Source organism: Saccostrea echinata, unplaced genomic scaffold (genome assembly GCF_033153115.1).
Source record: "Saccostrea echinata isolate AGI-Se365-2 ecotype Australia unplaced genomic scaffold, CSIRO_AGI_Sech_v1 ptg000009l, whole genome shotgun sequence".
NCBI classification, from domain to species: Eukaryota; Metazoa; Mollusca; class Bivalvia; order Ostreida; family Ostreidae; genus Saccostrea; species Saccostrea echinata.
In genome coordinates, this window is record NW_026889758.1 from 43,594,373 (window position 1) to 43,615,447 (window position 21,075).

General features: G+C 34.2%; 2 protein-coding genes across 2 annotated transcripts in view; both read left to right on the plus strand.

The window, feature by feature from the left end:
- Positions 1 to 3,509: 3,509 nt before the first annotated feature.
- On the plus strand, positions 3,510 to 6,228 carry LOC133183774 (uncharacterized). Its single transcript, XM_061318681.1, has 3 exons — positions 3,510 to 3,593; positions 5,268 to 5,336; positions 5,419 to 6,228. The coding sequence occupies exons 1-3, from the start codon at positions 3,522 to 3,524 to the stop codon at positions 6,064 to 6,066; spliced, it is 789 nt and encodes a 262-aa protein (XP_061174665.1). The 5' UTR covers positions 3,510 to 3,521; the 3' UTR covers positions 6,067 to 6,228.
- Positions 6,229 to 12,542: 6,314 nt separating this feature from the next.
- LOC133182772 (uncharacterized) overlaps positions 12,543 to 21,075 on the plus strand; it is a 52,308-nt gene continuing 43,775 nt past the window's right edge. Inside the window, exons 1-7 of the mRNA XM_061317621.1 lie at positions 12,543 to 12,573; positions 14,045 to 14,362; positions 15,616 to 15,836; positions 15,936 to 16,089; positions 16,258 to 16,418; positions 18,343 to 19,021; positions 19,631 to 19,821. Of these exons, the coding sequence (XP_061173605.1) occupies positions 12,543 to 12,573; positions 14,045 to 14,362; positions 15,616 to 15,836; positions 15,936 to 16,089; positions 16,258 to 16,418; positions 18,343 to 19,021; positions 19,631 to 19,821 (1,755 nt within the window). The remainder of the gene's footprint in view (positions 12,574 to 14,044; positions 14,363 to 15,615; positions 15,837 to 15,935; positions 16,090 to 16,257; positions 16,419 to 18,342; positions 19,022 to 19,630; positions 19,822 to 21,075) is intronic.

The window sequence follows — 21,075 nt, forward strand, 5'->3', positions numbered from 1 at the left end:
GCGGACATATGCCTCGAATTTGTCGAGAATTTTGTCGGGTTTTTCCTCGTCCCCGGAGTCCCTCTCAAATGTTTTGTATACTTCACGTCCTTGTTTACCGACCCAGATTCCTAGCCATCCTGCTCGGTCTTTGACTTTAGCAGATGTAAGTGGTCTTTTAAATACAAACTGTATGTGCTGTTTAAAGCGACAGAATTCTTGATACATGTCTAGTGCTTCCCAGTCTAAGCGCGGCGGGTCGAACTGTGCAGCGGCGGCCATCTTGAAATTTCACATACACTGACCTGAAAATCCGAGGTTTTTTGAAAATTCTAACATTCGTTTCTCTTGGAAACGGCAATTAACTTATGCGAAAGGTCCTGATTGACTTTTACTTTTCAATCGTCAACTTCCCTTACTTATGCAGCAATATACCCGTATCACCTGCCTATCGGGAATATATCTCTCAGTTGATTCGATAAGCAAGAGCATGCTCTACCTATGAGGAATTTCTAAAACGAGGTAAGTTATTGACAAACAAGTTGATGAATTAAGAATATCAATAGTCTCTATTTACCGATCATGACAAGGAGCACACGGCGGACGTGACCGATCGGCAGGGGATGCTCACTCCTCCATGTCACCTGATCCCACCTTTAATGTTTTTGGAGGTCCGTGTACGCTCTGCTCCAATCAATCAATTGATTTGGTTGATTGATTGATTGCATGTTGTTTTACGTCCCATTCGAGAATTTTTCACTCATATAGAGACATCACCATATACCGGTGAAGGGCTTCAAATTTAGACCTATACTCGGCAATTAGGGCCATTGAGCAGTGAGGGTTCTTTATCGTGCCAACGCCTGCCGTGACATGGGGTCTCGATTTTTAAGGTCTCATCCGAAAGACCCGCAACTTTCACTTCAAAGTGCCGAGCGCTTGGCGAAGGAACAGTTGCTACCTATTTTTTATCGACTTAGGTCAATTGCGGCCGTACATGATTCGAACAAACGAACTTCCGATCACGGAGCGAGTGCTCTACCGATTGAGCTACCGTGACGGTGCTCCCGATTTGCATTGTTTTAATAGACTTTGAGCTTGAATACTGTTCGTTATCTCCATATTTCATCTAGAACTTCTGACACCATGCAATGTCCGCCTATTACGCCTGAAACCTAAACTAGGGACAACACGTGTGTTCTTAGTTTAACAATTTTAATAATAATAATGATATATTGTGTCTCGAACCCAATCAAATAAGCATATCAAATAATCATATGTTACATAATGCATGAAGAACAAAAACATTACTCTGTGCATTCTTCTCTAGCCGAATATTCTACAGTTTCATTTTCCTAAAATATTGTCAGTTTTATATTGGCCTTTGGTAATTTCTTGACCATAAAAGAAATTTCCACTTCTTTTTTCATCCTTGTCCAATTGTAAAAAATTTTCCATTGTAAGATATATTGTTGTATTTTGCAACATACTCGTCCACCTGATATCGTATTCCAGAAGTAATTTTTATTCTTGCTACATGTTCCTTTACTTCTACAGTTTCCGTGTTTGTTTTCACTGGCGATACTTTCAGTGCTCACTTGGTCGACATGTTTTCTTTCAGCATTCAGGGGTTTCATCTTCCAAACTTTCAACTTTACCATTTTTACTTGAATCCTTTATGTCCCCCGCTTTCACTGAAAGTGGGGGATATTAATTTGGGTCTGTCTGTCCGTCCGTCTGTATTTCTGTCTGTCTGTAACACTTTAGTTTCCGCCCTGTTTTTTTTTTATTATTATTTATTGTATTAAAAGTTGCTTGGCACTATTTTTAGCACAGGGGCACGTGGAGAGTTATTACGTATAATACAGGTTGTCGGCGGACTTTATATTCTTATTACATCTATTAGAACTGTTTAGTAAAGGTTAAATAGTTAACGCCGTCGTCATTACTCGCTAGGTGGCGCGCGAGTTCTAAGGGGTATAAAAAACTAACATGGCGGATAATTACAAACACTGGACGGTACCGCGATTAAAATGCAAACTTTCACAAAGAGGCGCCGTGACTACTGGGAGAAAGATTGATTTAATTGAAAGGTAAGAGTATTTTTTTTCAAAGATATGATATATTTATAACTGAAAAATAATATTACAGGTCGAAATAAACCTTCACCATACAAAAACAATGTTGTTGCATACCAAGTTACTCAGTTAGTCGACCTGTGTTAATATAGCACTCGCGCAAAGTCAAAGACATTTTCCCCTGGTTTATTTAGTGATAATGAAGATGATTCAGTTTCGCTTACACTCTTTTCAATACTCAATAATGCAGGCTTGAAGCATACGACCGGAACAAGAATTTTAGACAAGACCTGTTGTAATACCCGAACAAGTAGATGTGTTTTGGCCTACATGCGTCTTCCAGCACTTGCGACAAGAACACAGACTACTATTTCCAAAATTATCAGTTACCCAGATTGAAAACTATTTCTTGTACAGAATGGCAGGTAACTTCTTTAATGAAGCAATCTGTTAATATGATATTAGGTTTTTTATTGACAATGTTAAAAATAATATTATAATTTTTACTTATTAGAAGATACACAAATGACATCAGATATTAAGGCCCTGGAGAAAGGAAAAGATCTTTTGAAGGGTAACAGAATTTTAGCCTGCAGTGTGTGCGTCTTGGATGATGTGTACCTGTCTGGAATAGTTGGTGCAGCTATGAAACAAAAGGTTTTATTTTTTCCTTAATTGACTACTTCAAATCTGATCAGTATTGAATCTGTATTACAATGATTTACTCTCTTTCTCAGTAAATAAAGACTAAAAATAGTCAGCACCATTCATAATTAGTTGTGCATCTAGTGCAAACTTAATAAATAATATACAAAAGTCTTATACATGCAATAAAAATTAAAAAGAAAATTGTTACCTTTACCAGGGACATATATAATATAAGTCCCTGCCTTTACCTAGTCTTACCATATTTTTTTTTATTTAACACTTCTTTTTTTGTCTCACAGGTTTCATATAATTTTAAGATTAGGCTCGGAAAAACCCATGGGGAACCCTTAAATTCACATTGTGAGTGCCCAGCTGGGAAAGGGCCCCATGGGACATGCAAGCATATTGGAGCTTTTTTGTTGATGGTGGCAGCATTCATCGAAAAGGGGGAGATTTCTGTAATGAAAGGATGTACAGAAAATCTACAGAACTTCAATGTGCCTAAGAAAATGTATGAAGGTTTGTATATTACTGAAAACATTCTATTAAACAATAGTGATAACTGAGCATTTATTTTAATGTGTTTTCTGCTAATATTTAACAGTAGTGGATTTCAGGGCTAAAAATTTGAGGATTTCCAAATGACTTTCATAAATTTATATAGACCTATTAAAATTCAAATTTTATCATCCAGGTAAGCCACTGGTTGCTGAGAAAATCCCGTGGAAAAGAAAAATCTCTGATGAAATGCTTGAAGACCCAAGGAAGGAAAAGTATAAAAGATATGCCACAGGATACAGTTATGTTTACAATTGCATGGTCAACTACTGTTCTGCCTCTTCCATGGACATCACTATGAGATATTCAACACCTTCTACAAGTCTTCTGGTAAAGAACTTTTTATTTCTTGGGATTTTTATGCCCCACTAAGAATATGGCAGGGGCATATAGTGTTTGTCATTTCCGTCTGTTGGTCCATCACACTTTGTGTTTATCTCAGTTTCAAAGAAACTGTTTAAGATTTATTTATAAACCAAATTCATACACTTATATTGGTGAGAGCTAGCCTAATCAACTGTGGCATAATTATACCCCCGCTCCGAAGGAGAGGGGGGTATACTGTTTTACCCTTGTGTGTCTGTCTGTCCGTCTGTGTGTCTGTCTGTCCGTAACAAATTTTGGTCGCAGTTTTCTCAGCAACTACTCATTGCAGAAGCTTGAAATTTTAGCACAATCTTTGTTTAGGCATGCCATATGGTGGGATTCATTTTTGTACGAATTCGATGTCAACTTCCTGTTTATCCGTGCGTCTGTCCGTACCATACATAACAAATTTTGGTCGTAGTTTTCTCAGCAACTACTCATCGCAGATGCTTGAAATTTTAGCACAATCTTTGTTTAGGCATGCCATATGGTGGGATTCATCTTTGTACTAATCTGATGTCAACTTCCTGTTTATCCATGTGTCTGTCCGTACCATACATAACAAATTTTGGTCGTAGTTTTCTCAGCAACTACTCATCGCACATGCTTGAAATTTTAGCACAATCTTTGTTTAGGCATGCCATATGATGGGATTCATTTTTGTACGAATTCAATGTCAACTTCCTGTTTATCCGTGCGTCTGTCCGTACCATACATAACAAATTTTGGTCGTAGTTTTCTCAGCAACTACTCATCGCAGATGCTTGAAATTTTAGCACAATCTTTGTTTAGGCATGCCATATGGTGGGATTCATCTTTGTACTAATCTGATGTCAACTTCCTGTTTATCCGTGTGTCTGTCCGTACCATACATAACAAACTTTGGTCGCAGTTTTCTCAGCAACTACTCATTGTAGATGCTTGAAATTTTAACACACCCTTTGTTTAGGCATGCCATATGATGGGATTCATTTTTGTACAAATCTGATGTTAACTCCCTGTTTATCTGTGCGTCTGTCTGTACCATACATAACAAATTTTGGTCGTAGTTTTCTCAGCAACTACTCATCGCAGATGCTTGAAATTTTAGCACAATCTTTGTTTAGGTATGCCATATAATGGGATTCATTTTGGTACAAATCCAATGTCAACTTCCTGTTTATCCCTACATCTGTGTACCATACATAACAAATTTGGTCCCAGTTTTCTCAGCAACTACTCATTGCAGGTGCTTGAAATCTTAACACAATGTTTGTTTAGGCATGCCATATGTTGGGATTCAATTTTTACTAATCCAATGTCAATTTCCTGATTATCACTGTGTTTGTCCATAACTGAACTTGTGTATTCACATCAGAGCGGGGGTATTATTAGTGAGCATTGGCTCGCAGACTTCTTGTTATTTTCACCTTGACCTTCCCTGTTAATTATTTCACACACACACACCCCTTTTTTCTCTTAATATATAATTTTTTTAAAAAAAATCACACATTTCTTTTCACTTTAAAATACAAATGTACCTTTGTGGGGCATTCATATCCTATTGAGAAATTTCCATTTTTTTTAAGTTTCAGTTTAAAAAATAAATGAATTCTTTCTATAAATATTAATAAATAAATAAAGAAATATTTATTTCAGGTTGCAAGTAGAGATCATGATTACCTTCAACTCCCCTTTACAGAATATATTGTAGACAGAGCACTGTGTGTAAGTATTTTTTAATTGAAATCCTTATTTCAGTATTGCTTATTGATCAATAACTAGCTTTGTGTAAAATGAATCTTTTAAGGTAACTCCAGAAAAAGCAGAGACAATAGAGAAAACTACAAAGTTACAAACTAAAAGCAAACAATGGTTTGATGAAAGAAAATGGAGATTAACAGCATCCAGGTTCGGAGACATTGCAAAAATGACTTGCCGCAGAGACACACGAAAACTTTGTTCGAGTTTATATCAAACAAATTCAATTTCTACTTCACCTATCATGCATGGTAGACAATATGAAAACAAAGCTATATGTAGATTTGAGGAAATTTCTGGTCTCAAAGTTCAAAGATGTGGGCTGTTTGTATCTTTGGATTATCCATTTCTTGGTGCAACACCAAATATGTTAGTAGACAATGATGCCATTATTGAAGTTAAATGTCCTTATACTGGTAGAAATGAGGAAATCAAACCTGGGAAGAAATTCCCATTCCTTGTTGAATTATCTGATGGCACTGTTACACTTAAACAATCTCATAAATATTATGATCAAGTGCAAGGACAGCTCTTTCTTTCCAAGAGAAAAATTTGTCATTTTGTTGTGTTTACTTTCTGTGATATTTTGATTCTGAAGGTTCAGTGTAATGATGATTACTTCAGGTTCAGTTTGCTGCCAAAGTTGGAAATGTTCTACAAGAAACACTTTATACCTTATGTTGCTTCTTGTTTATAATTTTACTAAATAAGATTTTGACATTCAGAATATATTGTACAATGTACATGTTTCAAGAGATGACGCAATGTAACAAATTCAAGCTCCCACTTTTAGAGGATTCTTGAAAGGGAAAATTTACATTAAAACTCTTTGTATATCAAGGTTGTAAATTTGGCAATGTCTTGCACTATAAAAAACTGTTTTGACGTGTACCAGGAAACGTACCATTTTTTCAATAATAAATTATAGAAAAAAATTCTTTTTAATTTATTTACTCACTCAAGCATAACCATCCACAATTGGTTTCCTAAAATTTGACAAAGAAAAACAAACAAACACTATTCTTGATGCTAGAACACATTTGCTAGATGGAAGTGGAGAACTTAAAATTTTGTATCTTTTACTAAGACCAATGACCCTCTCTACGTGTATTCGTTTGGATGCAATTCTCCTGTCTTTTACAACATCTTTTGGCTCGAGCTGAGATTTGCCCTTCAGCATGGTTGGAGTATTAACAAACACATCCATGGGTGCAAATAAATCTTGCACCATTATGCCTCTGTCTGCCATTATACTATCTTTTGGTAAAAACCCGTTTGATTCTGGCTTTGTAATATCAGAACACTCGATGATTTGTCTGTCGGAAGCAGACCCCCCAAAAGAATCACTAATAAAGGAAACTGCACCTCGTGGTGTACAACCAATCATTGTTTTTAAAGTATTACGATGCTTGTATCCAGACCAAGTAACTGACTGGGCAATTACATCTGACGGCTTTTGAATTGGTATCTCGGTTGCATCAAGAATCACCCTGGTAGAGGGAAACTTCTTGGAGAAATCCTCTGGCATATGTTTATCAATGATATCTCGAGATGGCTATATATCAAGATCTTTTAGCTGAAAGTACATGAAGTTAATCCACATTATAACTATTTTTGATACAGTTGTTTCACTAATCTCAAACATAAGACTCAATTCAAAATCCTCCCTGGCTTGGCGAAGTTTGATCAAAGTTAAGAAAAGTTGATCAATGGGGGAAATTATAGTCGGTTGATTTTTTAGATCTGAAGCTGCTGGGCTAAGACAATGAAAAAAAAATTCAAAATGCTCAAAATCTGAAAATCCTGTGTAAAAGTTAATTGCCTTAGAGTTTGTCCTAAACTTTTCAATTGAATAGCGACCATGAAGAAGACTGCATTGAATACTCTCATGAGAAAAATTCTCAACAAGAGTTGAATTCATTTCTACTTGTTTAACACTTTCTTCGCTATTGTTTGAAGACTCAACTGTGACCTCTTGCTGAACACCATGACAGTAATCAAAAGGCGTAGACATAGTGGACGTGCTTCCTTTATTTCTTGAAATTGAGGTTCCACGTCGTCGCTCTTCAGATGAAGATTTAAATTTGAAAACTGATGGAACAGCATTCTCCTTAAGGCGTGCTCGTTCACCTGTAAATTTATGAACAATAAATATATTGTGATTATATCAACATCATAAAAAAATCATCAGATTGATTGATCTGACCAGTTTTTGTGTCATTCATATTTAAAATGAAATCTTTAATATGTATATATTAGAAATTGACACACAAACATACATACATATGACATAGTTATATTTAAATACTTCATATACATTCTTCTGAAAGTACATAAAAATTTTGTACGTTAATTAAATTCTTTCAGTGTTTCATTAAATAATAGCAATTGATACATTGATTAAATTGGAAAGCTAATTTATGAACATTGTATATGAGTAAAAAAATAACAAAATTTTACTCATCCGTGCAGAAATATTTATGGACTAACATCTTGATGACATCTGAAACAAAAACAAAACGCAACCACAAAGCATCATAATGTAAAGAAAAATCAACAAAAGAATAAAGTAATATTAGTGTATGTACTTGACATACAGAAATAAAATCCCACTGGGGGATGGGGGTCAACTCCTGGAGTGTAGACTGATGTATATAATATTCATATACAAAATTAATTTATGCAGGGGCTTAGTGACATTATGACTGTACATACACTAAATTTAAATCCTATAAAAATAAATGACATCAACATGTTAATTATAAAAAGCTGGTCAGAAATTTCTGTGACACAAATATTATATGTGCTTCGAGTGTTGAGATACATAATGTTTATCTCAGTTTTAAATATACGTGTATACCCGTAGATTATAGCGAGACTCGATAATCGAACATGAATGAGTGAGGATATATATAGAATGTGATCAGGTGATAAGTACGGAATGCAAGGATTTTAATTTTATTGAAAAAGTTATGACGTCTGGCTTGTACAAACTCATAAAATCATTATTACAGTGTGATAAATATTCTATAATATAAAAAGAATCTTCTACACACATATCAAAGAATAAGCACTCAAATCTTAATATTCATATTGGCATTTTTTATTTGCTTCAATATACATGTATACATTTAATGATTCTACAAATACAGGGGGGGGGGGGTGGAGTCCGACCCCCCCCCCCCGAACTGCGCATGCTCTTCTTTTTTCCATAAGTGGGGGACACAAATTCTCTGAATTAGCTTGTTATTTGTAGCGTTTCTTGCAGTGTTGAGATCCTTTTGCTTTTCCTTACTTTTTTTTGATACAGTCATCAGTGTCCATCACAATACTCCTTTTTCAAATAACTACTGCAATAGCACGATGTATTTGCAATATACAGATTGCTCTTATAAGTGGCATGCAAGTCCATAGTTTCTCTTCCTGGTTGGAGGGTACAATTGATTAAAAGTTCGAACTCCTATTCGCATAATCTTTTATTCACAAAGAAAAAAGTTGACTCACTTGATATTTGCATTGATTACCTAGGAGTAGTTCTCTGCGTCCTGAGTATTTCCCTTTTGTGCGTTCACTGCTTGATCGGCTACTCTTTTCAGAGTTCCACCTTCCCCATCACACGGGCCTCTGCCAAGTCCACTTTCGAAATAAATAATGCCATGTCGTAGGGCACCCACACTTCTCTTCATAACACATTAGCACGTCTAATATGTAACGGTCCCGATATTGACTTGTAAGACTATCCGTCCAGTAGTGGGTTAGACTAAAATTCGTAACGCAAAGGCCCCAAGGGAATTAAACTTGTTGAGGATGCAGGCCCGTAGAACGTGGGTGGGTTAGAGGGGCTTGGCCCACTTTTTTCTGACTAAAATCTTTTGTTATTGTAAATTTTCAATAAGATGCTAGTCCCCCCCCCCCCTTTCGTATACACATTTTTTGCTCCTATAACGTCGAACACTGTACAATTGCAGGATATGAATAAATGTTCCAAACCAAAAAGTAAAAGGAAGTTCCAACCTGTGAATCTATGTGAATCGGTACTTGGCCATCAGGTAAGTTCTGCTTTAGCTATCTGCTCATTGCATACTGTCTCTCAATTCTGAACACATGATTCTTAAAATCATCAAAATTTTTCCCCGTATTGTCCAAAATGCATCTTTATCGGATTCTTCTCAAAATATCTTCATCTTTTCCTTTCCATCCCGGACTTACACTCTCTTCCACAAATTGAAAGTAACTTTTTCTGGAAAGTTGTCTTTTAAAAATGCCCTTTCTTGTTTAACGAATTTCATCTGGATTTGTAGTTATCTCAAAACCGTAGGTCTTAGAAATTCTTAATTTGAATGCAAAGTTTGGTACAAAGGCAAGTGTTTAAGCCCAGGAATGTTGTTGTCAGGATATCCCTTAGTCATAGACGCCAATATGTTGACAAAGAAATTTATACAGCCGAATTTTTAGCTAGAAATTTCTCGTGCTGTAGTTTGCATCTCCCCTTTTGTTTTTATGGAATCCATTTTCCCTAGCTGTTTAATTGCATGCGATTGTTGTCATTTCTCTGAAGAAACAAAACAACAGCTTTTCTCTCATGACTTGATATCGGGTTTTTGAAAGATGGCTACGATTCGTAAATGTTCCTGATAATATTTTTAGTTAAGAATAATAACTGCTGAATGATTCCCGTCATAATTCCACTGGCTGCAAGGCATTTTATTGAATATATGGAGCAGTTTTTTTTTTAGTTTGACTACGTGTAAATTCGGGCTAATGTTGGTTAACGTTGGTTCCTTTTTAGCTCATCTGAGCTGAAGGCTCAAGTGAGTTTTTCTGATCAAAGAGTGTCCGACGTCCGTCTCTCGTCTGCAAACTTTTCACATTTTCGACCTCTTCTCAAGAACCACTGGGCCAATTTCAAGCAAACTTGCCACAAAGCATCCTTGGATGAAGGAGATTTAAGTTTGTTCACAGGAAGTGCCATGTCCTCTTTCAAGGGTAGATAATTAAGAATTCATGAAAATTTGGGGGCATCTTTTTACAAATTCTTCTCAAGAACCACTGGGCAAGAAAAGATGAAACTTATGTAAAAGCTTTATTATGTGCTCTAGATTCAAGATTATTCATATTATAACCCTCGGGGGTAGGCGGGGCCACAGGAGGGGGTCAAAGTTTTACATACGAATATATAGGAAATGTCTTAAAAATCTTCTCGAGAAAAGCAAAGCCATGATTAGTCATATCATTATAAGAGGTATCCTCATGTACTGTAGATTCAAGTTTGTTCAAATCATGCCTCTTGGGGGTTGGGTGCAGACACAAAAGGTGGCCAAAGTTTTACGTAGGAATATATAGGAGATATGTTTTCCTCTCAAGAACAGATAAGCTATTATAAGTAATATTAATTCTGGAGTATCCTCAGGTAGTGTAGATTCATGTTTGTTCAAATCATGACCTCCGGGGTAGGACAGGGCCACAACAGTGGATCAAAGTTTTACATAGAAATATAGAGGAAATATCTCTAAAAATCGTCTTCTCAAGAACAACAGAGCCATTATTAGTCATATTTATACAGAAGGACCCCAAGGTATGGTAGAATCAAATTTCTTCAAATCATGACACCCAGAGGTAAAGGTGGTACAACAAAGGGTCAAAGTTTTACATCAGAATATATAGGAATCATCATGAAAAAAATCATCTGCTCAAGAACAGCTAAGCCATGATTAGTCATATTATTATAGAAGCATCCTCAGATAAAGTAGATTGAAATTTAGGGTGGGTAGGAAAAGGCCACAATGAGCGATCAGAGTTTTAGGAATACATGAAGAAAAAATCTTCAAAATTCGAAAGAACAGCAAAGCCATGATTAGTAATGTTGATATGGAAGTATCCTGAGGTAGTGTTAATTGTATCCCCCCCCCCCCGGTAAACGTTTTTATACTGAACTGATTTCTGCTTTTTCCTAGCCAGTGTGTTCAGATGAGCGATGTGGCCCATGGGCCTCTTGTTGTTTATATAGTGATCACTTAAACTCAAACTTGACGCAAAATATGTTACTGACCCCTGTGTACCGAAGTGATAGAGTCATCTGTTCTCCAACAACAATTTGCTTACGACGCTTCCAAATTTTTTTCATATAGATTGCCGTGAGCTTGAACTCTTTTTTCCAATAATTTCAGATGCAATAACATTGGACAAAAATAGTTGTTTTTTTCATTTAGACAAACTATTTCTGGGACATTTTCCAATGAATAATATTGATTAGTTTTACTTCAGGGTGTCTGAGGCATTTTATACGTCTCTGTTTTAATATTTGGTCTTCTCTTTGGGTTTGTTTTTAACTTTCGTCGTAGTTCGTTCTCCGATTTTAGATTTTTCAAAATTTTAAACTGTCGAGCTTTTTATAACGCTGTTGATATCCTTTTACGAGGCGCCGCATGGGAGCTGAATAATCAGCATATTATCTGGTATTTTGCATTGTTTCATACCCACTAATATCGTCCCTGCGTTTACATTCATACCAGCCACAGCTGCTAGCTTCTTTATTCTGTGTTTCATTATTACTCTTTCCCTTACCTTTCTCCTTCTAGTCTTTTCCCTTTTCTGGTTAAATATTTACAGGTAAATAGTTATCACACTGTCTTTCCCTTTCTTTTTCTTAATATTGTTCACCCTCAGTCGCCTTTTTCTTTTCTCTTGATCCGTCTACTGCAGACAAAAACACCTCCAATTTTATTTAAATGTATTTTTTTAAGCAACTGTTTCCTAGTATCTTCAGCCTTATTCTCGACAACTGATAACTTAAATGATGAGATATGATTCCAGGGTCCTCACCCACCAATGCACCCTGCCCTCCAAATTTTAAAAACTTGCCATTCGACGCAAAACAACTTGCAATTGATAATCTCTTGCAATATCAAATGATTGAACAAAATAAATGTTGGATTTAAAACCGTATTCCTTCGGTATAAATGGTGTGGTTATAATAATTATAAAGGGAACTGCTCAATAATAACGCGAAACATTTAATTGTCCACAAAAACAAAAAAGAAGAAAATGCTCGATATGAAACAATGCACAATGCGCATGCTCTATGTAGCATTTAAAGCAGTTCAAAACACAGACTATTCTTGAGAGGGGGTTTAAAAGAAAAAAGACCATGATAGAGGACTATACACATAAAAAATGGTAAGTATACTAGCCAAGAAAAACAGAAGTGAGAAATAATTTAATGTAACCTTAAACTAAAGAAAATAATTTAATAATTATTATTAATTAATTATTTCATTCATTTTTTGAAAGCAAAAATTAAATTCTGAATATTTTTAAAAGCTTATTTTTATAATCAATATCAACACAAATGTGTGAAATCAGTCAATTGTAAAACTGTGAATCTTTAATATTTCATGTAGTTTTTATCAATTTTAGGTGAAAAATAAATACCCCTCTATTTATCATGACGTGATTACTATTCCAACTTTAAAAAATATTCTAATCATGTTCCTAACTACATGTACTTTAGTAAATCAGTAAGTTTCTTCGTTACAACAAAAAAAAAATCTTGTATTAATTCATTTTTTTAAAACAGATAATTGAACTGGTATTACTACTTTTATCCCCTTACAAAATCGAGACAGGTAAGAATTGTTTTTATGATCTTTTTCATTTTGGTTAAAATATATAATACATGTACGAGGGTTGTCCTTCTCAGAAATACGCGAACATTTTCATTATCTTTTGTTTCACTAATACTTTAAAGTTAAAAATTGGCATACATCATGATCAACATTTTTCGAATAATTCGTAAAAATTTCAATGAAATATCTCTATAAATAACGTTTCCCTCGCAGGTGAACGAATCTTACAAATCAGTTGTCGGCGCAACACTGACGACGTCATTACGTAGCCGTGGCGTTTGTGAATTTGTTTTGGAAATGTGCTTCTGATAAAATTCATCCTCAAACCTCTTCAACTAGGGATAAAGATTTATGTTTCTGTTTTCCCATCGTTAATATCTCTTTTATCGCATGGGCAGGAGTCATATCCCGCTCAACAAAGTACTGCTTAATAATTTGGTGCTCCACATTATCGCCAAACGTAACCATGTTTGACAATATCTAATTAAAGGTGTTTTGTTTTATAACGTCATTAATGAATGAATTTTTATACATGAATACACCAGATTAATGCGTATTATGGAAGTATATTTTGTGACATATTTCCTCATAGCCTTTTAATAAAGAAAAGTTCATTGACAACGCATCTTTTAAAAGTCAAAATATTGCCGTGCACCGACCACCGATATTTAACACCCTTTAAAATATTGTGTCAAAATACCGAAAACATCATTTTCCAACAACGTGCAGAAAATTATTAGTTTTGGTCGAATAGTTTCTGAAAATTTCAAAAAGTTCGCGTTTCTCTGGGAGAACCCTCGTATTGATTGTATTTTTGTGACCACGAATCAAAGTTGATTATTATAAACCACACTGTATATATATATATATATATATATATATATATATATATATATATATATATATATATATATATATATATATATATATATATATATATATATATATATCAATATCATAACCCTTTTATTATTTAACAGTATAAAATACAATACATCGAGTTAAATTATATATTTTGTACATAGTTCTAAATTAATACTTGTATTGTAGCATACTCTGGCTGCTTTCCGGAAACCCCAGCTGCTAGACAGCTGGCAGTAAACCCCGGGAACTATGTGCCAGCTTCCCTGACCCCTGTACAATGTGAGGACTCTTGTTCAAAGAAAGGACATCCCCTCGCGGGTCTGACGGCCGGAAAAATATGTTTCTGTGGTACGACGATGACAGAGCCTCAGGCGTCTGAAAGTGCATGTGTAGAAAACTGCGCGGGCGACACTAGTCAGAAATGTGGAACAGACGCAGAGCCACCTTATGATAATGTCTACACCACCCCAGTGGTTCTGAATGGCTTTAAAATATTCCCTGGGGGTAGGAATGCAGCTTTATAAATGTCCGTTTTATTCTGATACATAAAGTTTTTTTTTCTTAAATTTTATGTAATTTTTTGTTTTTCCGATCTTTCAATATTATTATTTTTAATTCATTCTACGGCTACACTTGTTTTTAATTGTTGTTTAAAGTCACTTTTATAAAATAATTATTTACAAATAGAGAAAATAAATGCAATATTTGAAAGTCTCCTACAGTGCAGAAAACTCTTGGATAACTGTGCTGGCACGACCATTCTTTTGAATTTTTTCTTTGGGCCATATCGTCATTTCACTTCAAAAAACATTTATTTACTTGAATGAAATAACATATTTGACTTGGAAAGAAATAAAGTCAGTATTTGTTTTCATTTAAATACTCTAAAGGAACCAACGTTTTAATCAATAGCAATTTCAATAAAACTTTAGCAAACGTAGACAAAAAATTGATTACTCATTAAAAATTTAACTTCGTGGAAAGTATTGATAGTTTTTCTTTCTTTATAATATTTATTTTAAAAAACTGTATTTCTTCACTCTAAAGATTATTTTTAATTCTGAGTGACTGCCTTATTATGCTCTACGTGCTTAGCCCTAATACATCTTTTGAAAGTGGCCATTGAATTACACAATACACAATTACTAAATTAGACAATTGTGAAATCAAGGAAAAGTAATTAAGAAGAAACGCTAAAATGAACTCAGAGCTTATTTTGCATCAATATATGTATGGTTCATCGTTTTTAGTTAAATTCGTTCATTCAGAACGATTTCACATTCAGAAGTGGATATATACACACTCTCTTTCCTCTCTCTCTATATATTATATATGGATCTTTTAATGACCGGGTTTGGTAGCTGTATTTTTAAATAAATTTTGCAAAAGAAAAAACCAAATTTTTTAATTAAAAGACAAAAATATTCATTTCAAGTGAAGAAATACATACATATATATGTAGTATTTACTTCATGAACATTATAAAAGGAATTTTTTTGCACAAGTCGCTCACTTTTAAACAAGTGTAGTCAAAAATTACAAGTAACATACAAATTTAATATATAAATGTATCTATAAAGGAAAAAAATCCACACAATTCAAACAAAATGTCTTAAAAACAGCAAAACTGGGATAATGTTTAAAGAAATCTCTAGTCATTTGAAGGATAATTTTTTTACTACTCACTAACTCAGTTCCCTGTGCTTTAAAAATTCTCATTGTAACAAAAAATTGACCACTAAAATATTTCTTGTTAGATATGCTTTTGGAGACGTTTGTATCTCAGAATGTCTACTTTAACTTGACCAATGGTGACATACAATCCATTGTCGCTGTAACATCAGACGACGGGCCAGACTTAGGGCCTGTCAATACCTTATCTATTCCCATAATTCCAAGAAAGTCAAGACCACTTCAAATCAAGGCCACGATCAGCGACACCGGGTCAAAAACATTAGATGCAACTCAAGCATTTAAGGTAACATTACTGTTCATTTCGTGCAAAACAAATTTAACAACCTTACACTATATTTATAAACAGACATGGAATAACGTTTTGATTTATTTAATTTAAAAGGTGCAAGCCAGAATAAAACTGGTGAGTTTGGATTGCCCGAATTACGCAATCGGTAACGTTCGATTTGACTGTTTCCTACGAATTGGCGTGGGCAGCCCCTTATCAGTCAACGTAGACATGGGCGATGGATCAACATTTTTACTCAATGTCCAAGGTTTTGTAAAGTGATTTATTTTATCATTTTTTTCCTTAAGAGATGATCTGGGAGTACATTTATGAGCATCTCAGATTATTTTTCTGACATTTGTTTTCAATTGTACAAATATTACGTAAACTTTCTCATTATTGACTTGTTCTCTAAATATCAGTCTCTATATTGTAGAATGTAAAGAATTCTCGAAGGGTCAGGTTGATGGTACTATTTCTACCGTCACACATCCGGGCAACAATTTATACTTGTACCCGGATACAATCGTCAAAACGAACGCCACACTGGTGGGTCTTGATTATACGGCAACCACCGCTGGGGATATCATAGTGCAGGTATAAACATGGGAATATGATCAGAGATCAGGTTCACGTGCACGTGAATTTCTTGTATAGAAAGAAGGCTAGTGTACATGTAAACTCATATATACATGAAGCAATGGGAACCCTATTGCATTTAAAAACATTCTCAATTTCTTGAGAAAAATGTGATCATTAAGGTTAATAATAAAATACATGTGGCGACACAGATTTCACGATTCAAAGGAATGCATGGATATAAGCAGAACATTCTCTGCTCAAATTACAAATAAATGGATTCGTATATTATTTAAGATATTTAAAATATTCCATTTAAGCCCGTAAAGGATATTTCACCTACACATCGGTACTGATCACTTGTTGTCAATTGTCGAGGTCTCTTGATATTAAATATTTGTCAAAATATGCAAATTTACAGTCCTTATCATGTTGTTTTAAAACATCGATTAATCGGAAACAAATTGAAATCATTTCACCAACTGTCGGTATTCTTAAAGAATGATCCAACATCAAGTCAATTTAAAGAGCGAGAGGGAGGGTTACTTTCTTACTATCAAGGCGGGAATTAGTTCGGACACGTCTAAATTTTGTGTCTTTTTGAACGTGTTCTATAATTGGAGAATATTTCCTTTATTTTGGGGGAAAACTCGCTTTGCCTGTGGTTGAACTCCTTGGTGTCAGCTCTACTGACGTAGATTCTAGATCTATCTGTCGTGGCTGTAATTCCAAAGGAAAAATAAGATTATAAAAATTTACCACTTTATTCAACAAGGCGTCGCATGGAAGTGTTAGTCACAAACAACAGTCACCAGTTACAATTAAAATACAAAATGATTTAATTTTATAAAGATATTTCCCTTAACTAACATCTGGTGACTGTACAGAGGGGTGAACAATATATATAACAAAAATACCCTCTGAAATTCTTTAATTCAAAATAATTTTAACAATCGAGGAAACTCGAACTTACTGCATTTCGACAATTAAACGTTAATAAATTTACACACATCAAATGTCGTTAACAAAATAATGTTAAAATAAACTCTGCATTATAATTAATTATTAATCTGAACTCATAACATTCTAAAAGGATTAATAAAGAATATCGTAAGACTTGAAATAAAGCTCAAATTTAGAAAATATAATAATTAAATTCAATTAATAAAATTATTTCAAAATGAGACTTAAATGATTTATCTTAACATTTAAAAATATAACAAAAATGGAACATACCTGTAATTCCAAAGGAAAAATAAGATTCTAAAAAAAATTACAACTTTATTCAACAAGGCGTCGCATGGAAGTGACCAGGATAGGCCAAATTTCCAGCGAAACCGGGTTGCCTTTGGATTACAGGTCATTAACCAATCAGCTTTGAGAATTAATTTTACGGAAGAAATGAAAGTGAGAAATATACCATTTTTGGATTCGAACACGATAATCGCAATCACGTGACATAAAAAGATGACCCTTGAGGCTGACCAAGCTCAAAGCACCTGTGCATGGCCTAAGGCCTTGACAGATTTATAACCAAAAAGTAAAAATATAAAAGAGATCAATCTTTGTTACGTAATTGATTAAACATTATCTATAAACAAGAAGACATCAAAGACAGTCATGAATAAATTATTTACACTTTATACAATGGACAGTTCATTACATGTACCTGCAGAGGATTACATGATTTACTCTAAACAAGATTCAATTAAAAAAACTGCTACTTCCTCAATAAACAACAAAATACGTTCTTAAAGTAATCATAACAACAAAATTCATTGTTAAATAAAATTTGTGGAAAGGCAGTTCTTATCAATACATGTATTAACATTCTTTTTAGAGGGAAAGGTTTGGTATAAAAAAAGTCTATGAAATTGCTATGCACCAAATGTTTGACCTTATTTGAAAATGAAAATTAAATGATATTGTTTGTTTGTCCCAGGTATACCGGCCCTCTTGTGGACCAGACTTAACACAAAAGTTCTGTCATAAAAGTTACTCTTGCATATCTGTAAACGAGTCCTGCTATAACCAGCCACGGGGATCTTATTGGCAGATCAAGTGTGGACCTGGGACCATCTACAGTCTAGCTCTTGCAAAGTGTGTTAACATGGCAACTGGAACTGTAGTTGAGAAACCACCTGTCACAGATTTTGCACAGATGCCCATTCAGTCGTTCGATCTTGTTCACGAGTTCACTTTCACCATAAGCTCTGGAAGAAACTTTTACACCATTCCGGACGACGACCTCTTCATCATGGATCCTGCTGACGTCATAGCTATTAAAGAAGAAAATGGCCGTTTTGAACTTTTGGACTCTACTGATAACTACAAGGAGTTTTACTGGAGCGTCGGAGGAGATTGGGGATCCCGTGCTACGAATGGATATACCATATCTAGCACTGGTGTCAACACGCTTTCAGCTAGACATGCTGTACGGGCATATTTCGCCACGCCTGTACGAGCAAAGTTCAGACATACCTATGCAGGGGTCATGGCAGACTATAAGAACATTACTATAATGGCATCAAACGCTGTAACACAGCCCCCAGTTACATATGTTCGGGAAATTGAACTCCAGATTGTGATTTCTGGCGTTGAAATCGACGCCCCTGCAGTAGGTAAGTATCTTTGTAGAAAGCGTATGTCGAAGATGACAAATTGTGGTTAATCATTAAATTCTCTAAAGACAATTTGCAGCTCTTCTGTATTTTCGTATGGTTTTGAGAACATACCATAATTGAAGTAAAACTTGTCAGGAGCTCTTGGGGCAACTGGATTGAATAAATTCAATCCCTTAAGTGGGTCCCTTATATTTATACTGTTAGTTTGATACATGTATATGTATTTATATCGCTCAGTGCGATAATATGTTTTTAGAGATTATATAATGCCCTAAGTATTATTTTTATGCTATATAATTAATACACATAATTCTGATATTAGTATCCCCTTTAACAGCATTCTTTATGAATTATGGGTTTATACTGGCCGGAGAATAACAAAATAAATAAGAAAAAAACTAATATATCCAGATTCCTTGAAAGCAAAGATTAATATGTATTAAGTCTTTAGATCTCTGTGACTCAACCTAAACTTGTTAAATCCTTATTTCTACAAACAAATGTTACTAAGTACAAATTACTCTCCTGCTCATGAAGTAATTAGATATTAAGTTTTTATTTCTATATAATAAAAAAAGAATTCAAGTTTTGTACATCTTTATGTAGGCGTGACAAATGAAACCCTAGAAATGAAGATACCTCCTCATACTGGGACCAAGGTTCTCTACACCTGGAAGTTTGGAACAGGTGACGTTATGAATTCTACGGACAGGGTCATGAACTATACATGGACAGAGGCAGGTGTCTACACGATCATAATGACAGCAGAGAACAAAGTCAGCAGCGTCAGTAAAACGGTGAGTAAAATATAACCTAGACTTATTAAGTATACCGAAGAGTACCTGGACGTGTTACGTATATATATATATATATATATATATATATATATATATATATATATATATATATATATATATATATACATGTATATATATATATATATATATATATATATATATATATATATATATATATATATATATATATATATATATATATACAACAAAACCAAGAGGGAAAAATACTAAGACTTACATGTATTATGTACATGTAAACAGCAAAATAGTAAATTAAAAGAACCTAGACTTAATTTAATACATACACAGCAAAACTTTGAGTAAGAAATACCAAGACTTGTTCTGTATACAGCAAAAAGGTGGGTAAAAAGTACAAACCATACTACATACAGCTAAACGGTGAGTAAAAAGTAATTAGAAGTACAACAAAACGGTAAGTAAAAAGGATCTAGAATTGTTGCGTATTCAGCAAAAGAAATGAGTAAAAACTATATCTGGGCTTGTTAAGGTAAAGACTATATCTAGGCTTGTTAAGGTAGTCCGATCCTCAGGTTCTGAAAATCAGGCATTGAATAAGTGAAAATGTTCACAAAAATGTCTCTGAATTCTCAAAGTAATGTGAATTTACCCACGGCAATTGTTCAAACTTCATCATTTAAGTTAATCATATTAAATAGGAAAAATCAGTAAATCTCAAAAAAAAATTTCAGGAAATGCGAATAAAGACACCTACTATGCATTTTCTAATTGGAAATTGATCAACAAAAACATTTTTAGGATACAAAAAACTATAGGTATCCATGCATTTGAAGAAAATTGCATGATTTTATACTTATACACTACTTTAGTTTCTTCTGTGTACTTCGATTTCTTTAAATCTGTACTTTTAACATAGCTTTGGGTAAAAATATCAACGTTTTAAAAGACTGTTTCTAAAACTTCAAAGAACCTTGAATCACATTGAGATGCATAAAATGAAAATTGTTGAATGAAAAGATTTCATATTTAAGCTTCATTTTGAGACTTTTTGAATTAAATAATAAATTAAAGAGTTATCCTTCCTGGCTGAGGATCGGATATCCTTAAATAGACAGCATAACGGTGGGTAAAAATTACGAAGACTTGTTTCGTATATATACAGCAAACTTACGTAGATTTGTTATACATATATGCATATAGCAAAACGGTGAGTAAAAAGTACTAGATGTCCTACGTATACAGAAAAACGATAAGGAAAAAGTACCTAGAGACTTG

Excerpts from the sequence above, each read along its gene's own strand:
- LOC133183774 (XM_061318681.1), top strand. The coding sequence starts at position 3,522 with ATGGTCAACTACTGTTCTGCCTCTTCCATGGACATCACTATGAGATAT. Across the intron at positions 3,594-5,267 it reads CACCTTCTACAAGTCTTCTG|GTTGCAAGTAGAGATCATGA; the intron begins GTAAAGAACTTT and ends TATTTATTTCAG. Across the intron at positions 5,337-5,418 it reads TTGTAGACAGAGCACTGTGT|GTAACTCCAGAAAAAGCAGA; the intron begins GTAAGTATTTTT and ends GAATCTTTTAAG.